General features: G+C 42.3%; 1 protein-coding gene across 1 annotated transcript; it reads left to right on the top strand.

The window, feature by feature from the left end:
* Positions 1-198: 198 nt before the first annotated feature.
* Positions 199-26,034, top strand: LOC116319700 (phosphatidylinositol-binding clathrin assembly protein-like). The gene is made up of 19 exons (XM_031739114.2): positions 199-359; positions 6,277-6,419; positions 10,116-10,191; positions 10,586-10,688; positions 11,991-12,084; positions 12,182-12,293; positions 12,740-12,846; positions 14,245-14,286; positions 16,060-16,145; positions 16,624-16,726; positions 17,935-18,068; positions 18,306-18,403; positions 18,652-18,765; positions 18,879-18,909; positions 19,050-19,191; positions 20,186-20,209; positions 20,581-20,637; positions 20,784-20,903; positions 23,305-26,034. Exons 1-19 carry the CDS (start codon positions 230-232, stop codon positions 23,317-23,319), a joined length of 1,731 nt encoding a protein of 576 aa, XP_031594974.2. The 5' UTR covers positions 199-229; the 3' UTR covers positions 23,320-26,034.

Genomic DNA, 26,034 nt, shown 5'->3' with positions numbered 1-26,034 from the left:
CACCTCCTCCTCCTCCTCCTCCTCTCCTCCTCTTCTTCCTCCTCCGGCCGATTCTCACAGAGGGCACTACCCTCCTCCTCCTCCCCCTCTTCCCTGCCGCTAAAGACATTTTGATCGTCCTCCCCGGTTCCCCCCACCCGGACTCGACCATCACTCCTCCGCCTGCCTCCTCACCCTCCTCCTCCACCACCACCACCGCCGCCGCCTCCTCCTCCTCCTCCTCCGTAACATGTCGGGACAGTCTTTGACCGACCGGATCGCCGCCGCACAGCACAGCATGACCGGGTCTGCCATCAGCAAAGCCGTCTGCAAGGCCACGACGCACGAAGTCAGCGGACCCAAGAAGAAACACCTTGACTGTAGGTTAAGCATACCATCACTGCTTACTGTATAGATAGCCAGCCTGCCTGCCTGCATGCATCAAGCGACCAGCATCTTTTTCCTCACAAAGGGTAGCTTGTATAAACAGCATTACGCCCCCCTCCTCCTCCCCTCCTCCCACCACCTCTCTCTCTCATCCGGCCCGCTTATGTTTGCAGCCTCTTTAATTAGGCACCGTTACATTCCCTTAGATTAAAACGTGATTTACGCAGCAGCCGAGCGCACACAGGCTCCACCACTGACCATCAGAGCAAGCGGAGATCTTCTTCGTCTCTCTTTTTTTAATATAAGGCGAGAGAGGGGCAAGCAGCCAGGCACTATCTGTGCATGTCATTCAGGGGAAATAGGCCACTCTGGTATAAGCTAATCATATTGCAACCAGTCGCTTTACAGTGTAGGCCTATCCATTATTAATGCCACTATCAGGGAGCAGCAGCAGCACTATGTCCCTTGGAGACTCTTCAGTACAGAATGTGCGTTATTGTGCAACATTTTCCTGCCATGCATTCTCGTTGATAAACGCGCTGCTGGTCAGTCCTAAAGGTGCTGAGGACACTGTAGAGGTTTTAAGAAGAGCAGTGCACTTTTTCCACTCCCCAGCTAATTATCTATGCAATCAGTAGCAATGATGCACACAGTGATAAAGAGGATTTCTCACATGTGGATTGCATCAGTGATTATTAGGTGGCTGTTAGGTTAGGTGGCTTTTCTGCCTCACTATAATTACTTGACATGATCAATAGGGAGCATGGGTGATCAATGCCACTGCCAGTCACACTCACATGCAGGCAGACAGACAGCAAGACAGTGAATCTGGAGGAAATGTGGATAAATCAGTCAGAGAGAGACCATGAGGCAAATGGCCAAACAGCCAGTCATCCAGCTACACACCCACCAACCCAGTCAGTCGGTCAGCCGGCAAGTTTGGCAGTGGATTGGTCATGTCCACAGCAGAGGGTACAACTGGGGATTTTGGGCTCCCTTACAAGATATGCCACCAGGCGTTTCAGCGTAATATATCTAAAGAGGGCTGCCTCACTAAAAAAAAGAAGAAGAAGCAGGAAACACCCAGTGGGGGCTCAGAAGCAGGTTTCTCGGAGCATTTACGATGAATGAGCCCTTTTGTGACTCTAGAGTAATTCCTGCTGCTTTGATTTCATATTAATCTTACCTCAATGGTGGCAGGCGCTCAGTGTTAATTATTAAGGTTTTTGGTGGTAGTGTTGCTGTATTCCCTTTGTGAGGCTGATATTTTACGCTATACAGTTTCACACATCCCTGGAAAAAAAAGTAGAAGAGAATCAAACCTACTGATGGCTCCACGTTAAGTATCGCCACAAGTGCATCAAGAGACCGGCACCGGTGCTGGTTTGTTATTGTGCTCGCCACAGACGCCACAGTTTTATGAGAACATTGCACCCCTGCAGATATTAAACGGCAGAAGGTCATCCACCTTCAGCGCCCGCCACGAGTGGGTGTATCTCAGAAACTAGTAAATGTCACTTAACTCAAGGGTGAGAGCAGAAAATCTTAAAATAGAACCAGAGCATTTACATGACAAATGTCCATCTGTCAAGTGGATTATAAAACAGTTTTTGTCACGACTCACAAGGGCAGAGAAGTTTCTCTCAGAGTCGGTCAGTTTATTCTGGTGAAGGTGGTTTATTCTCCTTTTCCACATTGATACGACTCCTTTGTAGATTTGATTCACTCCCGCTTCATGGTTTTGATTCACTCCCATGGAAGTATGAATCCCATTTTTTAGTTAAATAAGCAATTTTGTACTGAAGCCATTCAGATGCAGCTGTTCTAATAGATGCCACAATAAAATACTTTCTATTTCCAGCTAGAGAGCCTCTTCTAAGCCAACATCCAGCACTCTCTCTCTCTCTCATTCGCATTAGGGCACACTTTTAAGGTTAAGGAGGCGATCCAGGAAGGAAGTGTGTTTGTCATCAGGCGGTCAGTGGGCCTGAGCCTTAATTTGGCTGAGAGGACCTTGGTGGGGAAGTGAATAAAGAATGAAAAGAAAAGGCGGTGAACACAACTGCTCTCAAGGAGCTTCTGATGAGTCAGCTGTACAGGACTGCGTGCAATCTCAGGTCTCTTTGTTCAACCGTCAATGCAACTGCGTGGTAAACTCAGGTCATGAGAAAACGGCAGACATTTGGTTTGTATTTTCAGATAATGCAAGGCTTATTATAAAAGCTCTCTACATGGAGGACACGAGCAAATGGAGAAAACTCGGTGTGGCTAAAAGAATACAGAGCTCCCGGGAAGAAACTGTTCAGATTGGAAAGAAAGAATCCGTTAAAATCATCTGAGGTTAGTTTGATAAGCAGAGTTAAAATACACTCTAGTTGTTATTGATCCACCACAGCAGGCACAGCATAGAGTAAATGCTACACACAATAAATCTATTCAGAGTGACCAAACCCAGGCCTCCTTTTTTTCCCCCCTCTCACGGGGTCATGACCTTGCCGCTGTGGTAGGTGACTTCAGTGGCAAATGTTCATCTTTAACGACCCACTGCAAATAATGAGAATGACACACACACACAAACACAGGGTAATGACATAGTAGAAGAGTAATCAGGCCAAAAATTACCTTCTGCCCCCAGAGAACAGTCAGCAGTGGTATTCACTGTATGATTTCTTTGCTTGTGCGTCACTGCTGAAATGCTGTAGCATCACGTTGTAGATCTATTCAAAAAGAAGCTAATTGTGTCGAGAATAATTATCTGCCTTTTTTGCTCCGATGTTCTTCGCTTTTGGCCTCTCGGCTGGATTTAGTGAAAGGCAGCAGCGAGAAAGAGGAAGAAGTGACGACAGATGAGCAAAAATACAACGGATGACGGGGCTCAGCAGCGCAGGCGGTCAAACAGAAGAGTAATATACACGAATCCCCCCTCCTCGCACACACATGCTTACTCTGACATCTTGTAGTTCAATTACACGCTCTGAATGATATTCACTTTTTTTTTCTTTTTTAACGCCAAGGCCTTAAAACACATGGAAGGGAAAAAAAGTTTTTATTGCATTTAAAGTAAATCTCTTTATGAGCACAAATCCCTTCAGTCATGCATACTTTAAAACTCTGCTCTTACATTTGATCCTAACCAGTATTACTGGTGTCTTAAATTTAGCGCCATGTTGTCGTGTAATCGTGCAAACCTTTGCACGCTTGCATCATAAATCTCACTTCTTTTTGTGTTCTTTATCTGGATTTTTTCCTGTGTGGATTTCGGCTTATCAATAATCCCAGCTGGCAATCGTGCAATCAATACTTCATCATCATCAACACATCCCTCTGGCTATTTGCACAGCCACACATCGATGGTTAAATCCCAGCTGATGAATTGTCACCCAAAGGAACAAACAGATTGGGACATGGAAATGTAGTAATTACGCTACTAAAAGTTAAATATCACTAAACCTCCTGTGAATTAGTTACTGGCTACTCACAGGCAGTGTAGACCTTTGACCTTGTCTGCTGTTTAGTTACAGCTTGATATAGATGTTTGTTTTTTTATATTGAGTTGTTTCTGAATTTCCTAGGATCATCCTTCTTCAAGCTCTGCTTTTGAGCCCAACTAACTCTAAATATGAGGCAAATATGCAGTTATTTTTCCACTCTGTCGCCTCATCTTACATCGTTTTTATTCAAGTGTCACATAAAACTACTAGAAGCTCTAGTCACTGCAGTTTAAAAGCCCGTGAACATAAAAGCAAACATACAGGGCTTCAGAGAAATGGTCCTAATTTAGACATGGAATGCAAGAGGCAGACATTAAACAAGGATTTTAAAGGAGGAATTGAGGTTTTTATTGTTGCGTATATATACATATATCTATTCAATATGTGTTAGTTTGGGAATTGTTTCTTGTGCTGATTTTACTGCTTCCTGTGCATGTTACATTTTCTGCTTTCAGATGTAGGGAGTGGACAGACCTTTGGCTTATATTTGGCCCTAAAGCAGGAGACCAAATGTCATGACATTAACGCAGCAGAGTTGAGAGTCTGACAGTCTTGGCTGCGATCATAATTCATTGTAGGCCAAGCTGGATGAGGGGACGACCTATAATCAATACTTTTACACTTATTATTGGCTGTGCTGTTCCCGCTGAGGCTTTTGCACTCGAAAATAAAATAAAATAAGACTAAGCTGAGCTGGATGGAAGCATCAGCTGAAGCAGGTCGCTGTTGCTTCGGGTGTGTTTCGACATGCATTCAACAGTTAATCAGGGTGCGAACCGGGACTCTTTGGTATCCAGCGTTTCAGAAGCTGCAGAAAACCTCATCAAGCTTTCAAAACAAAACACTGATAACCTCTGATCCTGAAAAAAAAAGAAGAAGAAAGAAGCAGATCTCAGAAACCAAACAGCTTTCTCAGTATCTCAGCACACAGATGCTCTCCCCGTCTGCCTGTGACTACAGTGGTTTTCTCTGATTGCACTAGGGACTCTTTAATTTAGTTCCTTTCATTATAATTGTGCGACACACTTTTGTTGCTGGTGTCTTGTTTCCAAATTCAAGTGAAACCGCGGATCGTCTTGATTTCACATTTCTCATCTCATCTGGTAACATTTTAGATTCATTTCTTCTGTCTGTTTATCACTTTTGGTCCCAGTGTGTGTTTTACCAGTATTAGCTGAGACCCTGTTACCAGCTGGCCTTTAAGCAGCCTGCACAATCTCACTTTTAACAGCATCACTGAGAATTTGATGCAGATTGTTTATCCAGGAAAAAAATCTCCAGCTTGCTGATAAATGTCACTGAGCAAATAGCATGAGCTATATATTATGAATGCACTGTGTATAGTCTGTTTATAAAAAGGTTTTTTACTGTAGAAATGCCCCAAGTCAAGATAAGAAAATCTGTCCCTGAAGACTTTAACAACCTTTCCTTTACAGTAATTGAACATTTCAGAATCACATTAGTGGATCTGTAGGCTATGCAGTCTGTAATGCACTGTGTAAAACACGGGGCATGTTTGCACCATTTTACTAGAAGCCTGCAAGTCTTTGTGCTTCAACAGATGCCAAACATACTCTGCATTTTGCTTCTGAGCCCAGTTCCTTAAAGAATGTAGGGCAACATTCCTGCAACCCATCCCAGCAACACTTCTTATCTCGATTTAATTATTTTTGTTGTATCTACAAGACTGAGCACAAACAAAAACCCTACTCCTCTGTTACCCTGCCAGTTCTCAGATGTGAACACACACATGCGAGCACACACTCGGCCTGTCGATTGCCAGACCTTTGAGTCTGACATACAGCACCGAGCTGTTTTTCCCTTTTTTGAAACGTGTTCCACATTTGCTTTGAACGGCCGATTTACATTCTAGATGCGACTCTGGGATGTTAACTGTTGGGTGGGGGTCATCTGTTTTAGTCCATCATCGCTAACAAAGATGCTCAGGAAGAAAACTCACAGTCAATATTCATCATCACTCCATTCATCTGACAGTTTTTTGTTTTTTTTCCTAAATAAAATATGTGTCGCTTAAGTTGATTACGCGGGAATGGAATCGACCTTGCAATGTACCTTTCCATCTTCTGAGTTGATATTTTATTGACATTTTTGTAGAGGAGGCTGGCAGCGTTGCTGAATTACAGTCTCAGATGTGCATTTGGAGATACATCCATCTATAGAGACCATATCAATCATCGATATCATTAATCAAATTTGTTCATCGAGGCAAGATAAATGCACCGGTCAATATGACTTCAGTCAGTGTGGTTGTTCACTCCATCAGCAGCTGTTGCTTTTATTCACAATGACTTACAGTAAGTGAACAGGCGGGGTTGGAGTTTATTTGTGTGTTCCTTCACGTTGCTTTCACACTTTTCTCCAGATTGTTTCATGGTTCATCTTTTTTTGTCTCCTCCAGACCTGATCCACTGCACCAATGAGCTGAACGTCAGCATCCCCCACCTGGCAGACACACTGCTGGAGCGCACAACTAGCAACAGCTGGATTGTGGTTTTTAAAGCGCTCATCACCACACACCACCTCATGATGTACGGCAATGAGGTGAGTCAACCCGCATCGACGTATGGATGCCCGGGGAAATTTGGAGGATGTTTGTCCCCTCTGATCTTGTGACAACAGGAAAATTATTTGTCATCCTGACAGAAAACGCTTGTTTTAAAGAGATCTTAAATGCACTGTGGTGCTTCTAAAATGATCCGTCTCACTGTTTTTTTTTGAGGTCAACATTTCCTGAGTGGTGGGTCGTGACTTGAAAGGCCAAAACGACTCTGCTTAAGCTCTAAATAAAAATGTAGAAAAGCGTATTCATCTATTTATCAGTATTGCTCTTCCAATAGAAAAAGGCACCAAATAACCTCTCATTATCAGTGACTCCTGTGTGTGGGAGTGTTATGTTATCAATTAATTACACAATTTGTCACTAGGCAGCAAAAGATGACGATCAAACCATTTCCTGTACAGTCGAACGAGCACGAGAGAGACTCTGAGCTTGCTGGTGTTTTGATCAATCCTAAATACGTTGTAGAGATTTGTAGGTTTGTAGAGATTTCTCTCCAACGCACCCTCAGTGAGATTCTTTGAAACGGTGTCTTCCATGTGTCCAGCAAGGACAGATGAAATATTCTGCTGACATTTCAATGGCCAGTATGACAAATCGCCGCGCTCCACTGCTCGCCCTACGAGAGCAGCGACCAAAAAACATCAAACATGTTAAATGATGAGGTTCTGAGACTAGATAGAAGTGCCGTGGCAACGATTACTCCGGGGATGATGACCCTTTCAGAGCATGTGAGCAACAAAGCTTTCAGTGACATGAGCAGTGACATGATGTTTTAAAAATTTGTCAGGGTTGTTTAAATTGGGCGTTTTTAGCCTGGCTTTTTCCTCACTGGTTTTCACCCTGGTCAGAAAGACTGCGTGTTTACAGGCCTCTGAATTGGCATCAAAGCTTGCTTAATGTGATGTGATCCTTTTAAAAACTGGATGCTGGAATGGGTTTGCTACAAATGGGATATCACTTAAGGAAAGAAGGGGTTGTTTTGTATTGGTAGTGAGGGCAGATTGTGAACGCTAGATCAAGGAAAAGTCGTATGAGTCAGCTCTTAATGTTAAAACACCACAGCGAGCTGGCCGACCTGATCCACCCTGGCAACCACGACTCAAATAAACTAAACAAATACATGTTACATCATTAGCTTTTTCCAGAGGCTGCTTTTTTTCTCCATTGAGCACTTAATTGTCTGCCTGCTTTCAGTTGTTACAGGAAAGGTAATCTGCTTTTTTTCCTTCCCTGGGTAACTCGACCTAGACAAACGACATCAAGCCCGGACATGTTTATGAATGCTGATACAGTTTTCAAGGATGTCAGTGTGTTTCATACAGTTTCAGGACGATTATTTCACTGTTTCCTTCTTGGCTGTGAAATTAGTAAAAGGCAAAAAAAAAAGTAGGGCAAGAGCTTTCAAATAAAGACGGGGCAAACGTTCAGTGAAACAAGAAAGTGAGTTACACAGCGATAGCTAATATACCCAAGTTTGGTAACACTGGCTACTATAAGATGCTAGTCAAACCCATAGACTGTATATTAGACATTGTTGTAGACATAGTAATGTCACCCACTGGCTTTAAAGTTTGTTGTTTTCAATTTCTAGCACCAAATCACAACAACAGTGGCCTCAAGGTGATTTTTTATTGTAAGGTCAAGACCCTACAATAATGCAAAGACAACAGGAAAAAAACCCAACAACGATATGATGCGACAGCGGGAAGCAAAAACTCCCTTTTAACATGAAGAAACCTCGACAGAACCAGGCTCAGGGAGAGGCGGCCATCTACCACGACTGGTTAGGGGTGAGGGGAGGAAGACAGGACAAAGACACACTGTGGAAGAGAGCCAGAGATTAATAATAACTGATGATTAAATGCGGAGTGGTGTAATTTTTGCAGCCTTAAATCTGCTTTTGTGTTGCAGTTGTTGTGTTTTTTAGATCAGATGCAACTTTGAACAAGCGCCAATTGCTAAGTTAGCAGCTAATGCTGACTAGCTTAGAATTTGGCCACGTGCAGGTTAGAGACTGCTCTGCTGATAGCAACCACTGGTTACTAAAGAGAAATGTGTTGTGCCTGACCATTTGGTGAGCGGTTGCTGGAGATTGTTGGATGAAATTGGGAGCAAAGAGGTATACAGGGGTTACGAACGCTTTGGTCAACAAGAAAAGATTCTCAGCGATCTCAGCGTTGACAGCAGTCATCTATAAACACTCGACAATTACTCACTGAGTGGTGGAGAAGCTGTAAAGCATGGCAGTAAAATATGTGCAAAATATATAGGCAGCTGTTGAAGCCTGCTAGCAAACAAAGCAATCACAAGAAGGTTTTTGGTGCAGCACCACGAGGTGGCTGTAGCTCAGAAGGTAGAACAAGATAATTGAAAGGTTGGCGGTTCAATCTCTGGCAGCTCCAGTGTTAGCTAGAAAGCACTCAGGTGCAGAAAAAAAGTCCTTGTATGAATGGATGAATAAAGCATGTTGTATAAAGTGCTTTGAGTGCTCCAGTAGAGTAGAAAAGCCCTCTATAAGAACCAATCCTTTTAGCATTTACCCTTTTTGCAAACCACTTGCCAACTGCTCAGGGAATACAGTTTTCCTAGACCTGCATGACTGAGGCCTTAGCAAAGTGCAAACACAGAATGCCAGGTCTGTGGTGCTTTTTCAAATTCTTCTTCCGTGTTTCCGTGGTGACATGAACAAAAAGTCTGTCACAGATACAAACTTTGGTGACCTTTAAGTTACGTACGAGCAACGTATGTGGAACGAGACAAGTGAAACAAACACAAATGGAGAATATAACGTCACATTTGCAGGGAGGTGGTGAATATGAAAATCAAAAGAACTGTGATTTATAATAAATCTTTTAAAAAACATATAGATGCTAAAAATCGCTGTACATGTGACAATGTTTGTGCAAGGTTTCATTCATATATAATCATAGGTAGGGTAGATACACAAATACATACATATCCTATGATCTTTACAGTAAGATGCCACAGATATGCTAATTATTGATAACATACAAATACAATAACACCAGATATTAATTCACTGAAAACACACAGAAAGCACACACTACTGCATTAAAAAGGCACCGAAACAATAACAGAGTTCAACTGTAGTGATTCAAATTAGGTGAGGTAATGCTTAGCAGACAGCTGGTACTTAAGCTACTTGGGTCGTACAATCAGCCGTGCCCTTTACTTTAAAACCTTTAAACTAATTATAATTATTAATTTATATAAAAATCCAATTCCAGTATAGTTGGTCAAAAGAAAAAAACTATTAATTTCTTACATAAAGCTGGGTATGTTTAAATCATCTGGGACTCACTAACTTTTTTTAGACAGCCTCAAGCGCCCATTTCAGCATCACAGTTTTTAGCAACTTGGCTTCATTCTTCTCCCTCGAAAGTTGCAGCTAGCTAGAATTTATAACTAAAATTATTTGTCACTGGAAGGCACATTTTATTACTTTTAAATGTAACTTTGCAAAAAGAAGAACTTCTTTTGTCAGATGTTACCTGCGTCACCCAAGCCAGCACAATTACCATCTGAAAAATGCTGCTAAAGCTGCAACGTTTGTGTACATACACGCTGCCCATGTGGCAGTTTGGCCTTAACTTGATACTGACAGGCCACAGAAAGAGAGAAATCACTAACTCATTCTTCTGTTCTTTTTCCTTCAGAGATTGATGCAGTACCTTGCCTCCAGGAATACACTCTTCAACCTCAACAACTTTCTAGATAAGGCTGCACTACAAGGTGATTTAATGCCATTTGGCTCTTTGTAGACTCAGCAGTGCTGTACATCTAACAAAATGACTTTATGTCGGACTCTCACTGCCTCGGTAGCGCTATCAATAAGCTGCCGCTCAGATGGACCAAATCTGAAAAACCTACCGATGACTGTACCCTTTGTTTGTTACAAAGGCTGCGGAAAATTGAAAAAACATGCTTGGTGACTTTTTAATTATATATTCAAAAGGAAAACTAGATAAATAAATAAAGTAAGGTAAATCATGAGCACTGGAAATGCAGGTTGGTCACAAAGAAGCGACTATATTTTTAATTAAAATAAGTGTAGCTTCTTAATCTAATGTGAAATTTGGTCAAGCTGATCAATCTCTAACTGCAGCACCCTCTCTCTGCCCTACAGGGTATAACATGTCAACTTTCATCAGACGCTACAGCCGCTACCTGAATGAAAAAGCCATGTCTTACAGACTAGCAGCGGTGGACTTCACAAAAATGAAGAGAGGGTAGGATACTCTTGCTTGTAGCACTTCACCTGTTTTTTATCCTCTGCTTTACCTATATAGTAGAAACAGTAAATATATTTTCTATTTTTCCTTAAATGCACATTTATGTTAACAAGTAGTCATTGCAGCCCCATGTGGCAAATGCATGTCTTGTAAAAACAATGTGTTCAAAATGGTTTCTATTTTTGTGTCAAGTGGTCTTGTGCCTATGTTTGAGATGAGAGGGCGGGGCTACCGAGCAACAGTTTTGTTTGCATATGGGCAGCCAATCAGAAGAGAGTAGGACCTTAAAGAGACAGCAGCTAAAAGGGCACAGAGAGTAGATGAACTGAGCCTTTGAGTAATAAAAGCTTAGAGTTGCTATTAGTGATATTCTAGAACAAAAATGTTGAGCAAGAAATTGAACAGCCTTTGATGCTAAAATGCTGTATTAGAGTCAGCATATCATAACTGCAATCTTAAATCACTGTAATTATAAGCTACTGGTCATAACAGACCAAAGAAAGGAAAACAATTACAAGTATTGAACCAACAAAGGATTAATGTGAGGTTGGTTTAGGACATGCGTGAGGACATTTTTACATTTTTCAGTGGGGAGGTCAGAGTGGGATTACATCAGGGTTAGATGAGGTCAGGCAGGACTTTCAGTGGATTATAGCGTTTGCAGATGATAGTGTGACCTGTAGTGAGAGTAGGGAGGAGTTGGAAGAGAGCCTGGAGAGGTGGAGGTATGCTCCAACAGTTGTAAAGCTGAAGCTGTAAGGAGTACAGATAGTTAAGGCAAATGAGTTTAAACATCTGGGGCCAACCATCCAAAGCAATGGATTGTGGACAAAAGAGGCAAAGAGGAGAGAGTGTAGGCAGGGTGGAGTGGGTAGAGATGAGTGTCAGGGTGATTTGTGACAGAAGGATAGCAGGGTGAAAAGGCAGCTGTGCAAGACTGTATTGAGACCTGCTATGATGTATGGTTTAGAGACGGCACTAACAAAAAGACCAGAGGCAGAGATGAAGATGCTCAGATTTTCACTGGGAGTGACCAAAATGGACCAGATCAGAAATGAATACATCAGCGAGACAGCTCAGGATGACCAGTTTGGAGATAAAGTTAGAGAAGCGAGGCAGAGACTGTTTGAATGTGCAAAGGAGGGCTATGTTTGATACTGAAAATGAAGCTGGCCAGGTAAGAGGAAAGGAGGAAGACCACAGAGGAGGAAGTTACATACTCTTGATTTTCAGTGCACGTACATCACTTCCTCTACAGGCTTGATGAGTTCTGCGTGTGTTCTCTTGTGTGATTCTTAGGGCTGATGGTGTGATGCGCACCATGAACACAGAGAAGCTGATTAAGACTTTGCCCATCATTCAGAACCAGCTGGATGCACTGCTGGATTTCCAGGTAAGCATCTGCCTTAATCGCTCCAAACCCTTTAATGTAAGCAATTGTAGCTGTCACTTCAATATCTCATCTCTCGTTCGTTCCTCCTATCGTCCAGCCAAACTCCAACGAGCTGACGAACGGAGTGATCAACACAGCCTTCATGTTGCTGTTTAAAGACTCCATACGGTTGTTTGCCGCTTATAACGAAGGCGTCATCAACATGTTGGGTACGCACGACACGGCAGATCCAGAGTTCATCTATCTTTAGTCCGTTCTATATTTATGTTGTAATTTTCCTCTGATGTCAAGATCACAAGACTGTGACTCCATCCAACTCCACTTAATCCTTCTTTAGAGAAAATCAATTTTTCCTCCCACTGTCTTCCAGAGTTCAATTAAGGACCACTGTGTAATGATCAACTTCTTTTCTTCCATTAATTATTAAGCCAGTGAGGTGTGAGGGTCTGATAAGAGACCATCAGACTCTATGATTTTATTGTAAGTGGGAGTCTTAATGAAAATTAATTTCATCCTGCATGGACAAGAATTGGACAGGCCTAACAGGGAAAATCAGTACCAGATTGATTTTTAAAAGTTGTTTTTTACAGCATACACTGCTGCGGGTCAAAGTAAATTCTGTTTCTTAAGCTGTTTCTCGTCTTCTGGCACGCAGAGAAATACTTTGACATGAAGAAGAACCAGTGCAAAGAAGCTTTGGAGATCTACAAGACCTTCCTCAACAGGATGACCAAACTGTCCGAGTTTCTCAAAGTGGCGGAGGTAACGTCCGTTTGTCCTGCCGCTCTTCGATGGAGTTAAACACCTGTAAAGACGATGGGATATCTATTTGGAGCGAATCTCAACGGCCTTCCTTCCTCTCTGATTTCATATAAATATATTAAATGCTCCTTTCTCATTTCGTCCTGTCACTCAGGAGAAATTTAATCTGCAGAAAAGCGCACTTGAACCTGTTGAGATTTGCTCCAGACTTCTGTTATCCCGGGAACTGATTTACGGTCAATATTCTCAGACTTAAACTGACCGCAGATCAGCCTCCGGGAGCTTCTTCTCTTTAATCTTCCAAGTCTCTTTTTTGCACTAGATCTTCTCCTGTTTCTGTCCCTCTCTTGCCCTGGCCTAGGGAGGGGTTTACTTCAAGGCAGTCATTAACGCCAGAGTCTTATAGGCTATCAGAGAGACACTCATGTAGAGCTTCCAGTTGAGAGACCCCTCGTGTGCTGCCTGTTCACATGCCTGCACTGCATGCCCAAGCAAGCTCTTTTTCTATCACTATCTCTTTCTCCTGTTCTGATAGCTTAATTTCCACCCTATTTCTTTTTTTTTAATAAACAGAAGTTTCTTTTATTTTTAAATGGCTGTTACTCAGTTAACAGCTCTTGCTGGGCTTCACAGTAAATATAAACAGTTTTATGATCTGTAGACTGCGCAGCATAATCGTGTACATCTTCAAAAGCTGCCTCGCTGCTTGGTTTCTTTCCCATTTGGAAGAAGGTTTGGGATGCAGCCACTTGATCCCAAAGAAAGAAGGAAAAAAAAGGAAAAAGAAAGAAAGACTAACGTTGACTTTAAGGACCCATTCATTTTACCTGTCTAACAAAATGTGTTTGTCTGTTTGTGTGTCATCTGTGCTCCCCCTCCCCTTCTTCTTTCTGTTCAAAGTCAACATTAGTTGAGTGTCTTCCTTTTGGATGTTTCTTATCTTGCAGTCACATGACCTGTTGTCTGCCCTCTGTGCCCTGCCTGTTCAATCAGTCGTTGTGCTCAGCTTTCATTTCCAACCAGATCTCATCGTGTGTGTATTTATAAGTGTGTGTGTACATGTACTGTGTGTGTGTGTGTGTGTGTATATATATATATATATAGGTGTTTGTATGCGTGTGCATGCGCCCTCCTCCTCTGTTGTCTTTTCTTTGTTTTCCTTTACAGCCACTGCATGAAGTAATGAATGCTTGGGTTTGATTCTTCTTTCTCCCTCCTCCTCCTCTTCCTCTTCTTCCTTCAACACGCCTCTTCCCTTTATTTTTTATTACTATGTGGTCTGTTGGGTTTTTTTTTTCTTTTTTGGTTATTCCCTGATTTATTGTTACATTTGGTTTTATTTTTATTTTGCCTCCCTCCTCCCTCCCCCTATCCCTCCTTCCTTTTTTTGTGACACAGCGAGTTGGGATAGATCAGGGCGACAGCCCCGATCTCACACAGGTCAGTCTACATCTCATCTCAATCAGTCAATCAACCAGTCAGTCAACCAGTGTATAAATCCGTCAAAGTCAGTCCCATAATGCTTCATTCTAAACGCTCCCGTTCCCTACTCACCCTACAGACCTGCCCACACTGCAGCTGCCCGTCCTCCTCCTCTCTTCTTCACTCTCCTTAACTCCTTCACTTTGTCTCCTTTTCTGTCTGAATCAAGAATAGAGAGGACACATGCAACTAGCCTGAAAGCAGCATTTCCCCCCCCCCTGACAATTTTTAGTCATGTTTTCCTATCTGAATCCTTGCAGAACAAATTTTACTCTAAGGTAAGATTTTTTTAAATCAGTTTTTATGCAGCACAGCCACAAAAGTTTTCAGTCTCTCTCTCTCTCTTTTTTTTTCAGATTAATTTTAGATGTCCGTGACTGGGGCATATAATATGTCAGAATTTTTTCCGGCAGTCTTTCAGGCATTTTCCCAGTGTAAATATCAAAGCTTGTCTGTTGACTCAAAGGCTTATCATACAAAAAAAAGTCAGCACAACTTTATGAAATAGGCTTTTGTCCATCTAAGCAGTGTTCACATCACTTCATGAACAGATTATGTCCCTTTGTATTAGCTGTGGGGAGAGCAGCGAATGGTTTTTGTTAAATAGGTTTCTGCAAATATGACTTGGATAGGTGTACATAATGCCATCATAAGTACTGCATACTATGCTATGGTCCTTGAATACAGCTTATCCTTTTCATTGGATTTTAACAATGTGACAAAAAAAAAACTTAAATGGAAAAAAGTTGTTTTTTCTTTTTCTTTTCTACATTTATGTCATGTTTGTAGTGCTTATGAAGACCTTATATGCCCTTATTCAACAACATAGTGAACCATGCCTTTACTAAGCTCTAGATATGTGTCTGTTTTAATTTTAAACTTTTAGCATATTCTAGATTTCTCTGAAGAAGGATGCCCAGAATTCGCATTTTACTCTCTTTCCCCCTTAAAATAAGTATATGAGAAATCTTTTCTTTGCCTGTTGTGTTTGCCTTGTGTTCTCTGGTGCTGAAATGTAAAGCTCTGGGTGAAAACTGTGGTATCACATGTGGTCCAAATGAACCCATCCATCCTTTTTGTTTTCCAGTAATGAGTGCAGGCCAGCTGTTCGATGTGTATACCTGGTTTTTTCACCAGATGTTTACATTTGACTGAGTTAACTTCCTTGGCTTCCAGCGGGACACAGTTTTGGTGCTTAGCTCCAGTGATTACTTCCTCAGCCAATCAAACCACTAACACATGAATCTGACTGTGGAATCCACAAGTTAACTCTTAAATTTTGGATAGTGATTTTCTTTCCGTGTATGCGTGTGTAAGTGTGTGTGTTTACGAGAGCATTTGTGCACTGCTGGCCTCTGCATGGGCTCGTTAGATGGTTCAGAGACGTGTTTGTTGTGTTTCGAGGCTGGAGCCCCGCAGCGATGATGCTCTGCTCTGTCCCGACCTGTCAGTCCTGCTGTGGACTCGCTTGCATGATCCAAAGCTAACGTGTGCATGCTGGCCAACCAAACCTGATGAAACCAAATGAAAAAAAAAAAAAAAAACAGAACAAAGAGCTGTCGTAGAGTAGATAGTGAATTTGAGGGTGATGTCTAAATTTTGCTGCTGCTTTGTGTGTGTGTTTGAGAGAGAGATGAAATGAGAAGTGAGGAGAGGAGGGAAAAGCAAGCTAAGTGCCCCAATTTGCCTACTTGGCCATGGTTGTAATCTGCTGAACCCCACCCCCCTCAGGCTCCCAGCTCTCTCCTGGAGGCTCTGGAGCAGCATCTAGCCTCTCTGGAAGGCAGGAAGCTGAAGGACCTCTCCACCGCCAGCAGGTATGATCAGATCACAAACAGGCACCTCAGGCCTGCTGCACCACTCACTTAATGCTACTTTTAAAACTATTACTTCTGCTACAGCTGTTCTTTCTCTTACTGCTACCAGTATTAGCACTACAGCAACCATGGTGTACTGCTGATCTGCCACCGTGAATTTTACTACTGCCAGATTTTTAGTTTCTCTTATAGCCAACATAAAACTTGCATTTTACCTACATGCATCATATGCTGTGCTTAACTGATACTTAGAATCAAATTTTACTCAAAGTTTGTTTCTGATCACTACTTTGAAACATTTCAGCCGTGGGTGATGGTGCCCAGATAACTAAGAGAGTTTTTTTTCAGCTTTACATGGTGTTGTTAAAAAGTATCAAAGAGCTGGATTTCAGTAAAAAAAAAAATTTTTTAAAGAAAAAGAAATTTAAAGAGACGTGTGAATCCTGTGTGTGTTTGCGCGTGTGTGTCTTACCTTAAGATCCAGCACCTTGTCCAGTGCAGTGTCATCTCTCTCCAGCACGGGGATCTCTCTCAGCCGTATGGAAGACAAGACGGAGGACAACCGACTGCAGCAACACAAGGTGAGTCATTTGCATATACTGTGGACAGGTTTGTACAGTTTATGCATACCACATGCCAGAACTATTGCAGGGATTCAACCACAATATGATTGCCAGTGCTTTTAGTTTTTCCAAAGATTAACTGTTCTTTTTTCTTCTATGCTAGTAAAACACTCTGAAATCCGTTCACGTGTGTGAACCATGTAGACATCAGTGTCTTAAGACTTTCTGCCCTCCACACTGTTGTTAAAGTTGAATAGACAAGTGCATTAATTCTGCAGTACAGTGAAATACGCTGTCTCTCTGTAGCGTACAGAGCTGCACACAGAATAGAAATGAACTCTCGGTCTACATACTGCACTCCTGCAGTGGAGTTTTCATCTCAAACAAACCATCCTGGTCTTTCATTCGAAGAATTCGAAGAAAGGTGAGGAGACTTTGCATGTAGCATGGTTGTTAGTGCCAGACGGGCTGCAATCTACTGGGATTTTCCCACACAACCATCTCTAGGGTTACAGAGAAAAAGAGAAAATATCCAGCAAGATGCAGTTCTCTGGGAGAAAATGCCTTGTTGATGTTAGAAGAGAATGACCAGACTGCTTCAAGCTGATAGGAAGACAGCAGTAATTTAAAAAAAAACACTCGTTACAACCATGGTATGCAGAAGAGCATAACACATCCAGCTTTGGGGACAAGCTTAATCGATTTTGGACAAAAGAAGATTTGATCTGATCTGGTCTCATAAAACCATGGATCCATCCTGCCTATATGGATGGTTCAGGTTGGTGGTGGTGTAGGGATGTGTGGGATGTTTTCCATCCACTGGGTATTGTTTAAACACCACAGCCTGCCTGAGTATTTATGACTGCAGTGTACCCAACTTTTGATGGCTGTTCCTACCAGCAACTCCAACTGGCTTCTTGAACATGACAATGAGTTCACTGCACTCAAATGGCCTCCGTAGTCACCAGATCTCAATCCAATAGACCACCTTTGGGATGTGGTGGAACAAGTAATATCACTAGATGTGCAGCTGACAAATCTGCTACCATGTCAACATAGACAAAATCCTTTGAGGAAAATGTCCAGCACCTTGTTGAATCACTGCTCATAAGGATTAAGGAAGCTCCGAAGGCAAAAAAAGAGTCTGACATAGTACTAGCAAAGTGAACCTTGTGTGTATTATACTAACCATAATCATCTATATTGTGTTGATGTATTCTGTCTAGGAGGACGGTCACAAAGTGATCGACATTCAGACACCTAACGTGTCACCTAGCACCCAATCAGTGGGCAGTGCCAACAGCAGCGGAGGGGCCACAGATCTCTTCTCTAACTCACCTATTGTACCCATCAACAACCAGTGAGTGTATTGTCTGCGCTTATATATAGTTTCTACAAAGAAAAAAAGTGCCTTCTATCTATCCTGCTAAAAAAGTGTTTTTTATATTAGTTAAATGTCACAGGTCTATTGCCTTGATCTTATCCTGATATTTTGTCCAGTTACCCTACCTCTTTAGATGAAAGCCTTTAGCCTTTACATTTTTAGAATAACGTGAGGAAAAAAACTGTGCTTTCCACTCCATTTTCCTTCCTGCAGTGTGCCAAACCTGACTAGTGAGCTGTTCACCCTGCAGCCTAACTTCACCCCCATCCAGACCACACACACTGTGCCCAACAACAACAACGCCTGGGGAGGTGGGACTACGCACGCACGCACACAGTACACATAATCATGTTAACATACAATGAAGCATGAGAGTAAATTCCCACTCACTACCTCAAACACACACACACACACACACACACACACACACACATGCACACACAAACAAACAAGCACACGCTTAAAGCATGTTATGCTTTGACAATGACGGCTAGCTTCTTCATGCTTTTTGACTCATTTCCTCTCTTTTCACGTTACCATGGTTACCTGTGGACATCAGGTGACTTGCTAAAGCCATCCCCACCCACTCAAATTCACAGTCCTGGAGCCCCGTTGCACTCTGGGAAGATGCTGCCCAATGATTTGGACTCATCCTTAGCCAACCTTGTTGGCAGTGAGTACAAAATGTGCAAATTTTCTCTTCACTTTTTCCCTGTTTACCACTCGTGCTGTGTGTCTCCCTTTCAACTGATGCTATGTTTATTTTTGTTTCATTTCTTCTCCCAGACCTGCAGTTTGGGGGGACGCCAGCTAAAAAGTGAGTGGGTTTGCCTTACATCAAAAGCCGAGCCGCAGGCAGACGACTGCTGTCGGCTCTCTCACGCAGTTCAATGATTTTTGCATCATCTGTGCACCTGTAAATGCACGTGTTAGATCGTGTGTGTTTTTGTGCATCAGGCCAGAGCTCCAGTGGAGTCAGCTGGTAGAGAAGAAGCCAACAGGTGGTAGCGGCTGGCAATCGAAGACCATGTGCACCAGCACCAACTGGACTCACACCACCCATCCCATGGCACCTGCACCCATGCCCGTTCCTCAGATGGTAAAATAAATTCTACAATTACTTTTTAATTACCTGCAAGATTTTGTGCTTGTCTCATCAAGGTCCTGTGGCACTGCGCTGCACTTACAGTCCCTCTGACACTTTTTTTCCACTTCTGCTGCCTGATTAGATGTCTTCTCAAGACAGTATGGATGTGAAGCTTTCTGTTTTATTGACAGTTTCTCCAGTCTCCACTTAGTATGGTTGGTTAATTTCGGATTAAAACATAATTTCACATATAAATTTCTGTAAACCAGAGCTATCTATAAGTGGACGAGGGATCCTAGGCGAATTTCTAAATGGATGGGTTTGCTCCAGCGCAATGGCCAAGAAACTGAAAAAGTTTCTGACTTCCATGCTGTTTAGTCAGTTGCTTCATTGCTCATTAGTGTTTCCCTACTGGCTGGTAGACAATACAATGTGATAAGGTAATGAAAATAAAACAGATTTTTCGAGGCGCTTCTGAGTTTTTAAAAAACTGGAACCCCGAAGCCTCAGCTTTTTTAAGATAATGATAAAAACTGACATTGCGCGCAGTTGGATTTTTCTCACAAAAGTCTTTATAGATGTCTAATAATTGTGGTCATGTGGAAGAGACCAAGTGACCACTGAGAAGATTGGCAGCGAGGCTGTATCCAGGTCTTTCAATGCATCAGTACTTTTGAAGGAGCTCCCAAATGTGTCTGTGCCTTTTGTGCTCCATGCCAATTATCTACACGTCTCTTCAATTCAGTCTGGTTTCATCCTTTTAATTTTGCACTGATTGACCTCTCAACTCAAACTGCTCATTTTCTCAGCAAATGGTTTGGAAAGATGGTCGCACGCCTTGAATGGAAAGTAGATGATTATAACATGAGGAAAGTGCAAAAAGTTCCGCTTTATCTTCTCTGCCTGTTTGGAGATAGAGAACGGGCATGGCTGTGATTGTGGTATGCGGAACTGTTTTAGAGGTCTTTAACTGTTTTTCTTTTCTCTCTTTCCTTTAACTCGACAGAATGGGATGATCTATACTGGCTATGTAAGTTTCTTCAGCCCACCTTTCCTTCGCTCCTCTTTTTGTCCACGACATCCTCCAGAACTGCACTGCTTTGCTTTCTTAATCATTTTCCTTATTGTGCTGTCTTAGAACTGTCCTTTTTTCCCTTGTGGTGTCATCTCGATTCAATTGTGTTAAACATTAAAGCTGATTTTGTTTCCCAAGATCTTGTAAAAGCTGAATAAATGGGAATATTTATTTGGCATTAAAAAACAAAAACAAAACATGACTTTCTTTGAGGTACATCTTTGACAGATTAGAAATGAACAGAATCAGGGTTAATTTTAATTTATTTCTTTTGGTCACTATTAAAAAGTATTATGCATTACGCCCCTCCCTGTTTTTCTGTACAGGCTCCAGCACCAGTGGCTTTTCCTATGACGACACCCCAAGTGCCTGTGTATGGAATGGTAAAGAACAACTTCCAGTCTTGCAATCAGAGATTATTTATTTTTATTGTTTTGTCTCCGTTCACATTGGTCTGTATACTCCCCACCTCTTTCGCTCCCTCATACTCTTCTCCTTCCCTGCCTGCTCTCACCTGTGCTCTGAGAAGCTCCCTCCTCAGATGAATCATCAGATGGGGGGCGTTCCCATGATGCCCCCACAGCCTGTCATGTATAACCAGCCTGTCCTGAGACCCACCAATCCTTTTGGACCCATCCCAGGAACACAGGTAACATCAGCACTCACAAAAACAAGCAGAAATGTTAATGAACATGCCAGAGAGTGTACAAGTGCATAGGGACAAGAGCATAGCATATGGGCACTAATGGGATCATCTCAAGTAGTACAATGGTAGTACGCAGTTGTGTTGCACAAAGACACAAGTTTAGTAGTTTTGCCTCTGTACACCACCACAGTGGATTTTAAATCAACCAATCATGATGTGATTGAAGTGTAGACTTTCAGCTTTAATTCAAGGGATTTAACACAAAAATTTGACAAACTTTTTTAGGAATTACAGCAATTTTTATAGATATTCTCACATTTTCAGAGGCTTCGCATTAATTGGACAGTTTACTGTTTCATGCCCGGTGATGCCTACTTCTTTGTTCTTGGACAAGCTTTGAAGACACGACATCTGAAGATGATTGAAAGTGTTGATTTTTCACTCCAACTTTAAATATGAGGCCCAAGGAGATGGCAGTGCAAGTGAGGGACGTCATCATTAGCCCCCCCCCCCAAAAAATAAAGCAATCAGAGAGACGGCAAAAACCTGGTACATTCTTAAAAACCATGAATTCACCAGCTTAGCAACAACAAAACACCTGAAAGAACACTGAAGATTAGTAAACAGAATTATCGACAGAATTATAATGATTATAATCATATCCATGGTTAAGAAAAACAACTTCAGAATCTAACTGAGTTAACAACGCATAGGTATTGGACATAGGTGCATCACTGTCAAGGTCTATAATCAAGCGATGGCTTCATGAATGGAAATATAGACTTTTTGCAAAAAGGTGCAAACCACTGGTTACACTCAAAAACAGGAAGGCCAGATTAGACTATGTCAGAAAAAGAGGCTGCACAGTTATGAAATATTTCGACAGGTGAAACCGAGATGAACTGGCTACCAGTGGAATCAGGTCACTAGTGTTTAGTGATGATGTAACTGCAGATAGAAGTAGTAGCATGAATTCTAAAGTGCGCAGAGCTATACTTTCTCTATACTCTCTCAGATTGCAGATCTGACTTCCCTGTGCAAATGATCCATAGCATACTGTAAGAGCCACCCAAGAGTTTCTCAATGCAAAGAAATGGGAAATTCCTCAACAGTGAAGTCAGTCACCAATGAAGTATATCCTATATATACACAGCATCCCAGCTGTTTTGTGGCTACATCGATGTAGTTAAAGGAGCAGGCTGGGGCTGCTGGTTAGCTTGGCATAAAGTCTAGAAATGTAGGGGAACAGCAAATCTGACTCCAAATTATCCAGCAAGTAATGCCCCCACAATTCCACAACTTGGCATCAAATAAGAGAGAAAATGTTAAGTGATTGTCTTTAGGGTTATTGGTGTGCTGTTTTGGTTTTTTTTTGTATTTTTTTTCTTTTGTTTCTGCTCTTAATGCTAAGGTGCACTATCCAACTTCTGAAGAAGTATCAGTGTTCACATGCAAATCACATGTCAGAAAATAAGTGCAGTTGTCAAGCTGTGCATTCCTTTGTAAACCATAAATCAAACATGCAGCTTGTCTGGGTGCTTTTTTTGTATTTTTCTTTCTCCTCACACTTGACCAATTACAGATAATCTGACACCACGCAGAGCAATTTTGAAAGCAGTCACAATACAGTAGGAAAAAAAACTGCCTTGTTGAAGCAGCAGCAATGCTATTACAAACATGACCAATAAAAAAAGAAAATGTTTAGTAGGTAATAAGGAGGGTGTGTGGATGGAGAAACTGCCCAAACTAAATCATCTGCAAATATTGGACAGCTCTAACATTTATGGTTTTCACTGCGTAGCTTCTGAGAAAAGCAGATTATTGAAGCAGAAACAGATAAAGGAGAAAACTGGGAAGTAATAGGAGCTATTTAAATGATTTCAGCACATTAACGGGCTGCATTGCACATCTTAAACCGATGTGTACCAGCACAGAAACAACACGGGCAGAATATTGCTTTGGTACAAACACTGAATCTGTGTCTCTTCATGTCCTCGGGAATAACAGAGGAAACTCGTTCATAGCTGTTTCTCTAGGAGTGATTAGCAATGTTCAAGTAGTGGCTCCATCAAGAATCTCAATGATGAGTCATGTTGTCAGGTAATTTAAAAATTGACCAGGAAGCGTGAAAAAAAAAAAAATGTTCACTGCGAGCAATCATCAGCTGCAAAGGTTACAAGACTCTTGGGAGCACAAACGATCAAGTATATTTTGACCAATTATTCAAAACATAACAGAGTAATATAATTGCTTACTGAACAATCACCGTTCCGAGGTGCTGTTTTCTTGGCACTGCGACAGCTAATACGCTTGTCAATAGATGCCTGAACACTTGATGAGCTGTTTTGTTGAACTAAATTACTCTTGCGTGTCTCTCACCCCCCCACCACCCCGTCCTCTGCAGATGCACTTCATGTAGGGGATGATGTTGTAACCATGGCAGCAAAGCTGGGAGAGAGAAGGCGAGAGGAAAGAGACAGAGAGAAAGAGTCGGCAGCAAACGCAAATCCAGAACCAAAATCCAGCGCAGGGGAAAGAAAGAAGAGGGCAGAGAGGAAGAAAAAAGGGAGGGGAGAGGACGAAGGAGAGAGAAGGACCAGAGGATGGATAGAAGATGAAACGCTGATGTCAGTTTCCATGTCACCTGACCCTCTAATCTCCTCTCCTCTCTCCATGTGGCTACTGATCTCTCTGTCTTTGAATCTATAGTGCTGGGGCACCAGAGGCTCTGCATTAGTCCCACTCATCCTCTGCTTGATTTGCCAGTTCAAATGGCAATTACGACCTGTGATGACACTATGAGGACTGACAGCTCGTTGGAAGTGCAGAAGCTCTTTTGCCATTTCCCCCCCGCCCCTCACCCCCTCATACTGATAATTTCCTGTATAAAGGCTTACCCGCATCTCTCTCCATCCCTCAGCTGAATCAAACTTGGAGGACACACGCTCTTTCTCTGATTGGATCGTTTGCTGGCACTTTACTCTATGTGACCTTTGCCAAGGGTGTATTTCTGTGTAGGTGATTTTTAGCATCTTGTTCCGATTGGTTCCCGGTAACGTGTCATCCATCCATCACCTGATGTCAGAAGTTATTGATTTGAATGCGTGCGTGTGAATGTGTGTCTGCGCGTGCGTGCGTTCCTTTTTCTACATTTCAGCGTGCTGCATCCACGCATCCATTTGAGTCTTTTTATGAGCTCCATTTGTTCTTAATTGCCAATTTCACAGAGAGAATCGGGCGTAAAACAATTGGCACGCTTGTGTGATTGTGGATGGACGTGGAGCTGTGTAGGGTGTGCTACTGCGTGTGTTTCTCTTTTGGTACCTGATGTCATTAATGTGTTGCCAGGTACCAACGTGTTACTGCACTGGAACTAACTGATGAAAGCACTGAGCCAGACCCAGGCATCACATTTGGATGTAAACAAACCTCCGCTACTTGGGGACGTGATGTACACACTGTGTTTCGTTTCGTTTTTTGGGGTTTTTTGCCCTCTTCTACAGCCGTGCAATATCATGCAATCTCATTATACACCCATTTGTAGCCCGGTTAGAAGCCTTTTTCTGCTGTAGTGTCACAGTTCCTGTATGTCCACATGAGATTTCTGTACAGAATACTGTTGATTTTTTTTTCCTCTTGTTTTCTAAGCTGTTCTGTTAACAACTGAACTGCTCTAAAAGTTGTGAAAAATGCACTGAGAGCCACACAGAGGTGAGTTGACATTAGGTGAATTTCAATCTAGCAATCAGAAATGGTCCAACTCCCAGCTGTATGATATCCTCCCTGTCCTGAGCATTTGTCCTGTCCAAAATTAGCCTCCTGTCAAGTCCTTATCACCCCCACCCTACCCACCCCCCAAAAATAATAAAATTTAAAAAAAAAAAAAACTGGATGAGGGTAGAAGTCTCACCTCCACTGGGAGGATTTAAAGACAGCCACTGAGAAGCAAGTTATTAATGTAGAGTGGAACGTTTATGGACAGGACAGCTAAAGGTCAGTCTGGAGCGTCAAGTGAACGACAGCAGTGGAAAGCAGCTGAGGGTAATGTCTGTCGATCACGGCCCGAGCAAAGCCCGCAGCAACGGCGCGCAGATTAATTCGGACAGCCAGAGACAGGGAGGCTCTAATGAGACATTAAATGTTAATGTGGATTTTCTAGGAGATCCAAGGTCGAGTTAGACTCACAGTCAGATGATATATATAAAAATATATATAGCACAAACCTTCAAAGAGGGGACAATGCTCTGCTGCACAAAAACCTAAAATCATTGCTGGGATGTACAGTCGAAAGGGGCAATAATCGATTGGGTATGAAGTCGTTTTTTTTATTGGTTGTGTCCGTTCTATGTACATGTACTGTATGTGTGTTTGTGTGCACATGCCTTCCCATAGAGATAAACAGGGTCATGTTCCTCGGTTAGAGGTTACACATCTCTATCGAGCTGGTAGCTTGTACTAACTTAGCAATGAGTGTTATTGTGACCGTGTCTGTACAACATCACATCATTTTAAGGTGGCTCTAGGTTCACTCATCTGCTGAAAAACGCAAAAAACGGGGGGAAAAAGAAAGCCCCAAGTCATCAGATGTGGAATCTGTCAAAGTGAGTCTGAAGCAAAGTTCTCCAAAAAGCTGGAGGTGCACAGGCTGGTGATTTCTAACAAAAAAAATTGCAACTGTAACTGCTGGCTATGTAAAAACCAGTCTCACCACAGCTACAACTCTACTACCAGCAGAGAGAGATTTGTGCTAGGAATCACCGGGCAGGCAGATGTTCTCTTCGAGGTTTCACTTTTGAATGAGCATAAATGTAAGAGGTCAGCTGAGATTTGGGTATTTCCTTCGGGAAACTGTCGCACCATTACTCCTTGTTGCAGTTATTTGTCGTTCTCCGTCAGATGAATGAGCTTTTCATTGTGCACTTCACTCCCACCAACAGAGCTCGATCCATCCTGGGCCAACCTCTGACTGTTACTGTGTCCTCTGTATATAGGTAATGCTGTTCATGTGTTTTTAGACGTGCTCTCTCTCTCTCTCTCTGTAAAGTGATCGAAGCCCCATTGGATGACGTACTGTACGTGGGACAATTTATTGCTGTATCTGTGTTTGAATGGTTGTACTTTGAAGGTGTCATCA

This window comes from Oreochromis aureus, linkage group 10, assembly GCF_013358895.1.
Source record: "Oreochromis aureus strain Israel breed Guangdong linkage group 10, ZZ_aureus, whole genome shotgun sequence".
In the NCBI taxonomy this organism is placed as follows: domain Eukaryota; kingdom Metazoa; phylum Chordata; class Actinopteri; order Cichliformes; family Cichlidae; genus Oreochromis; species Oreochromis aureus.
The sequence above is the reverse complement of the archived record's forward strand: the minus strand, read 5'-3'. Positions and strand labels throughout refer to the sequence as shown.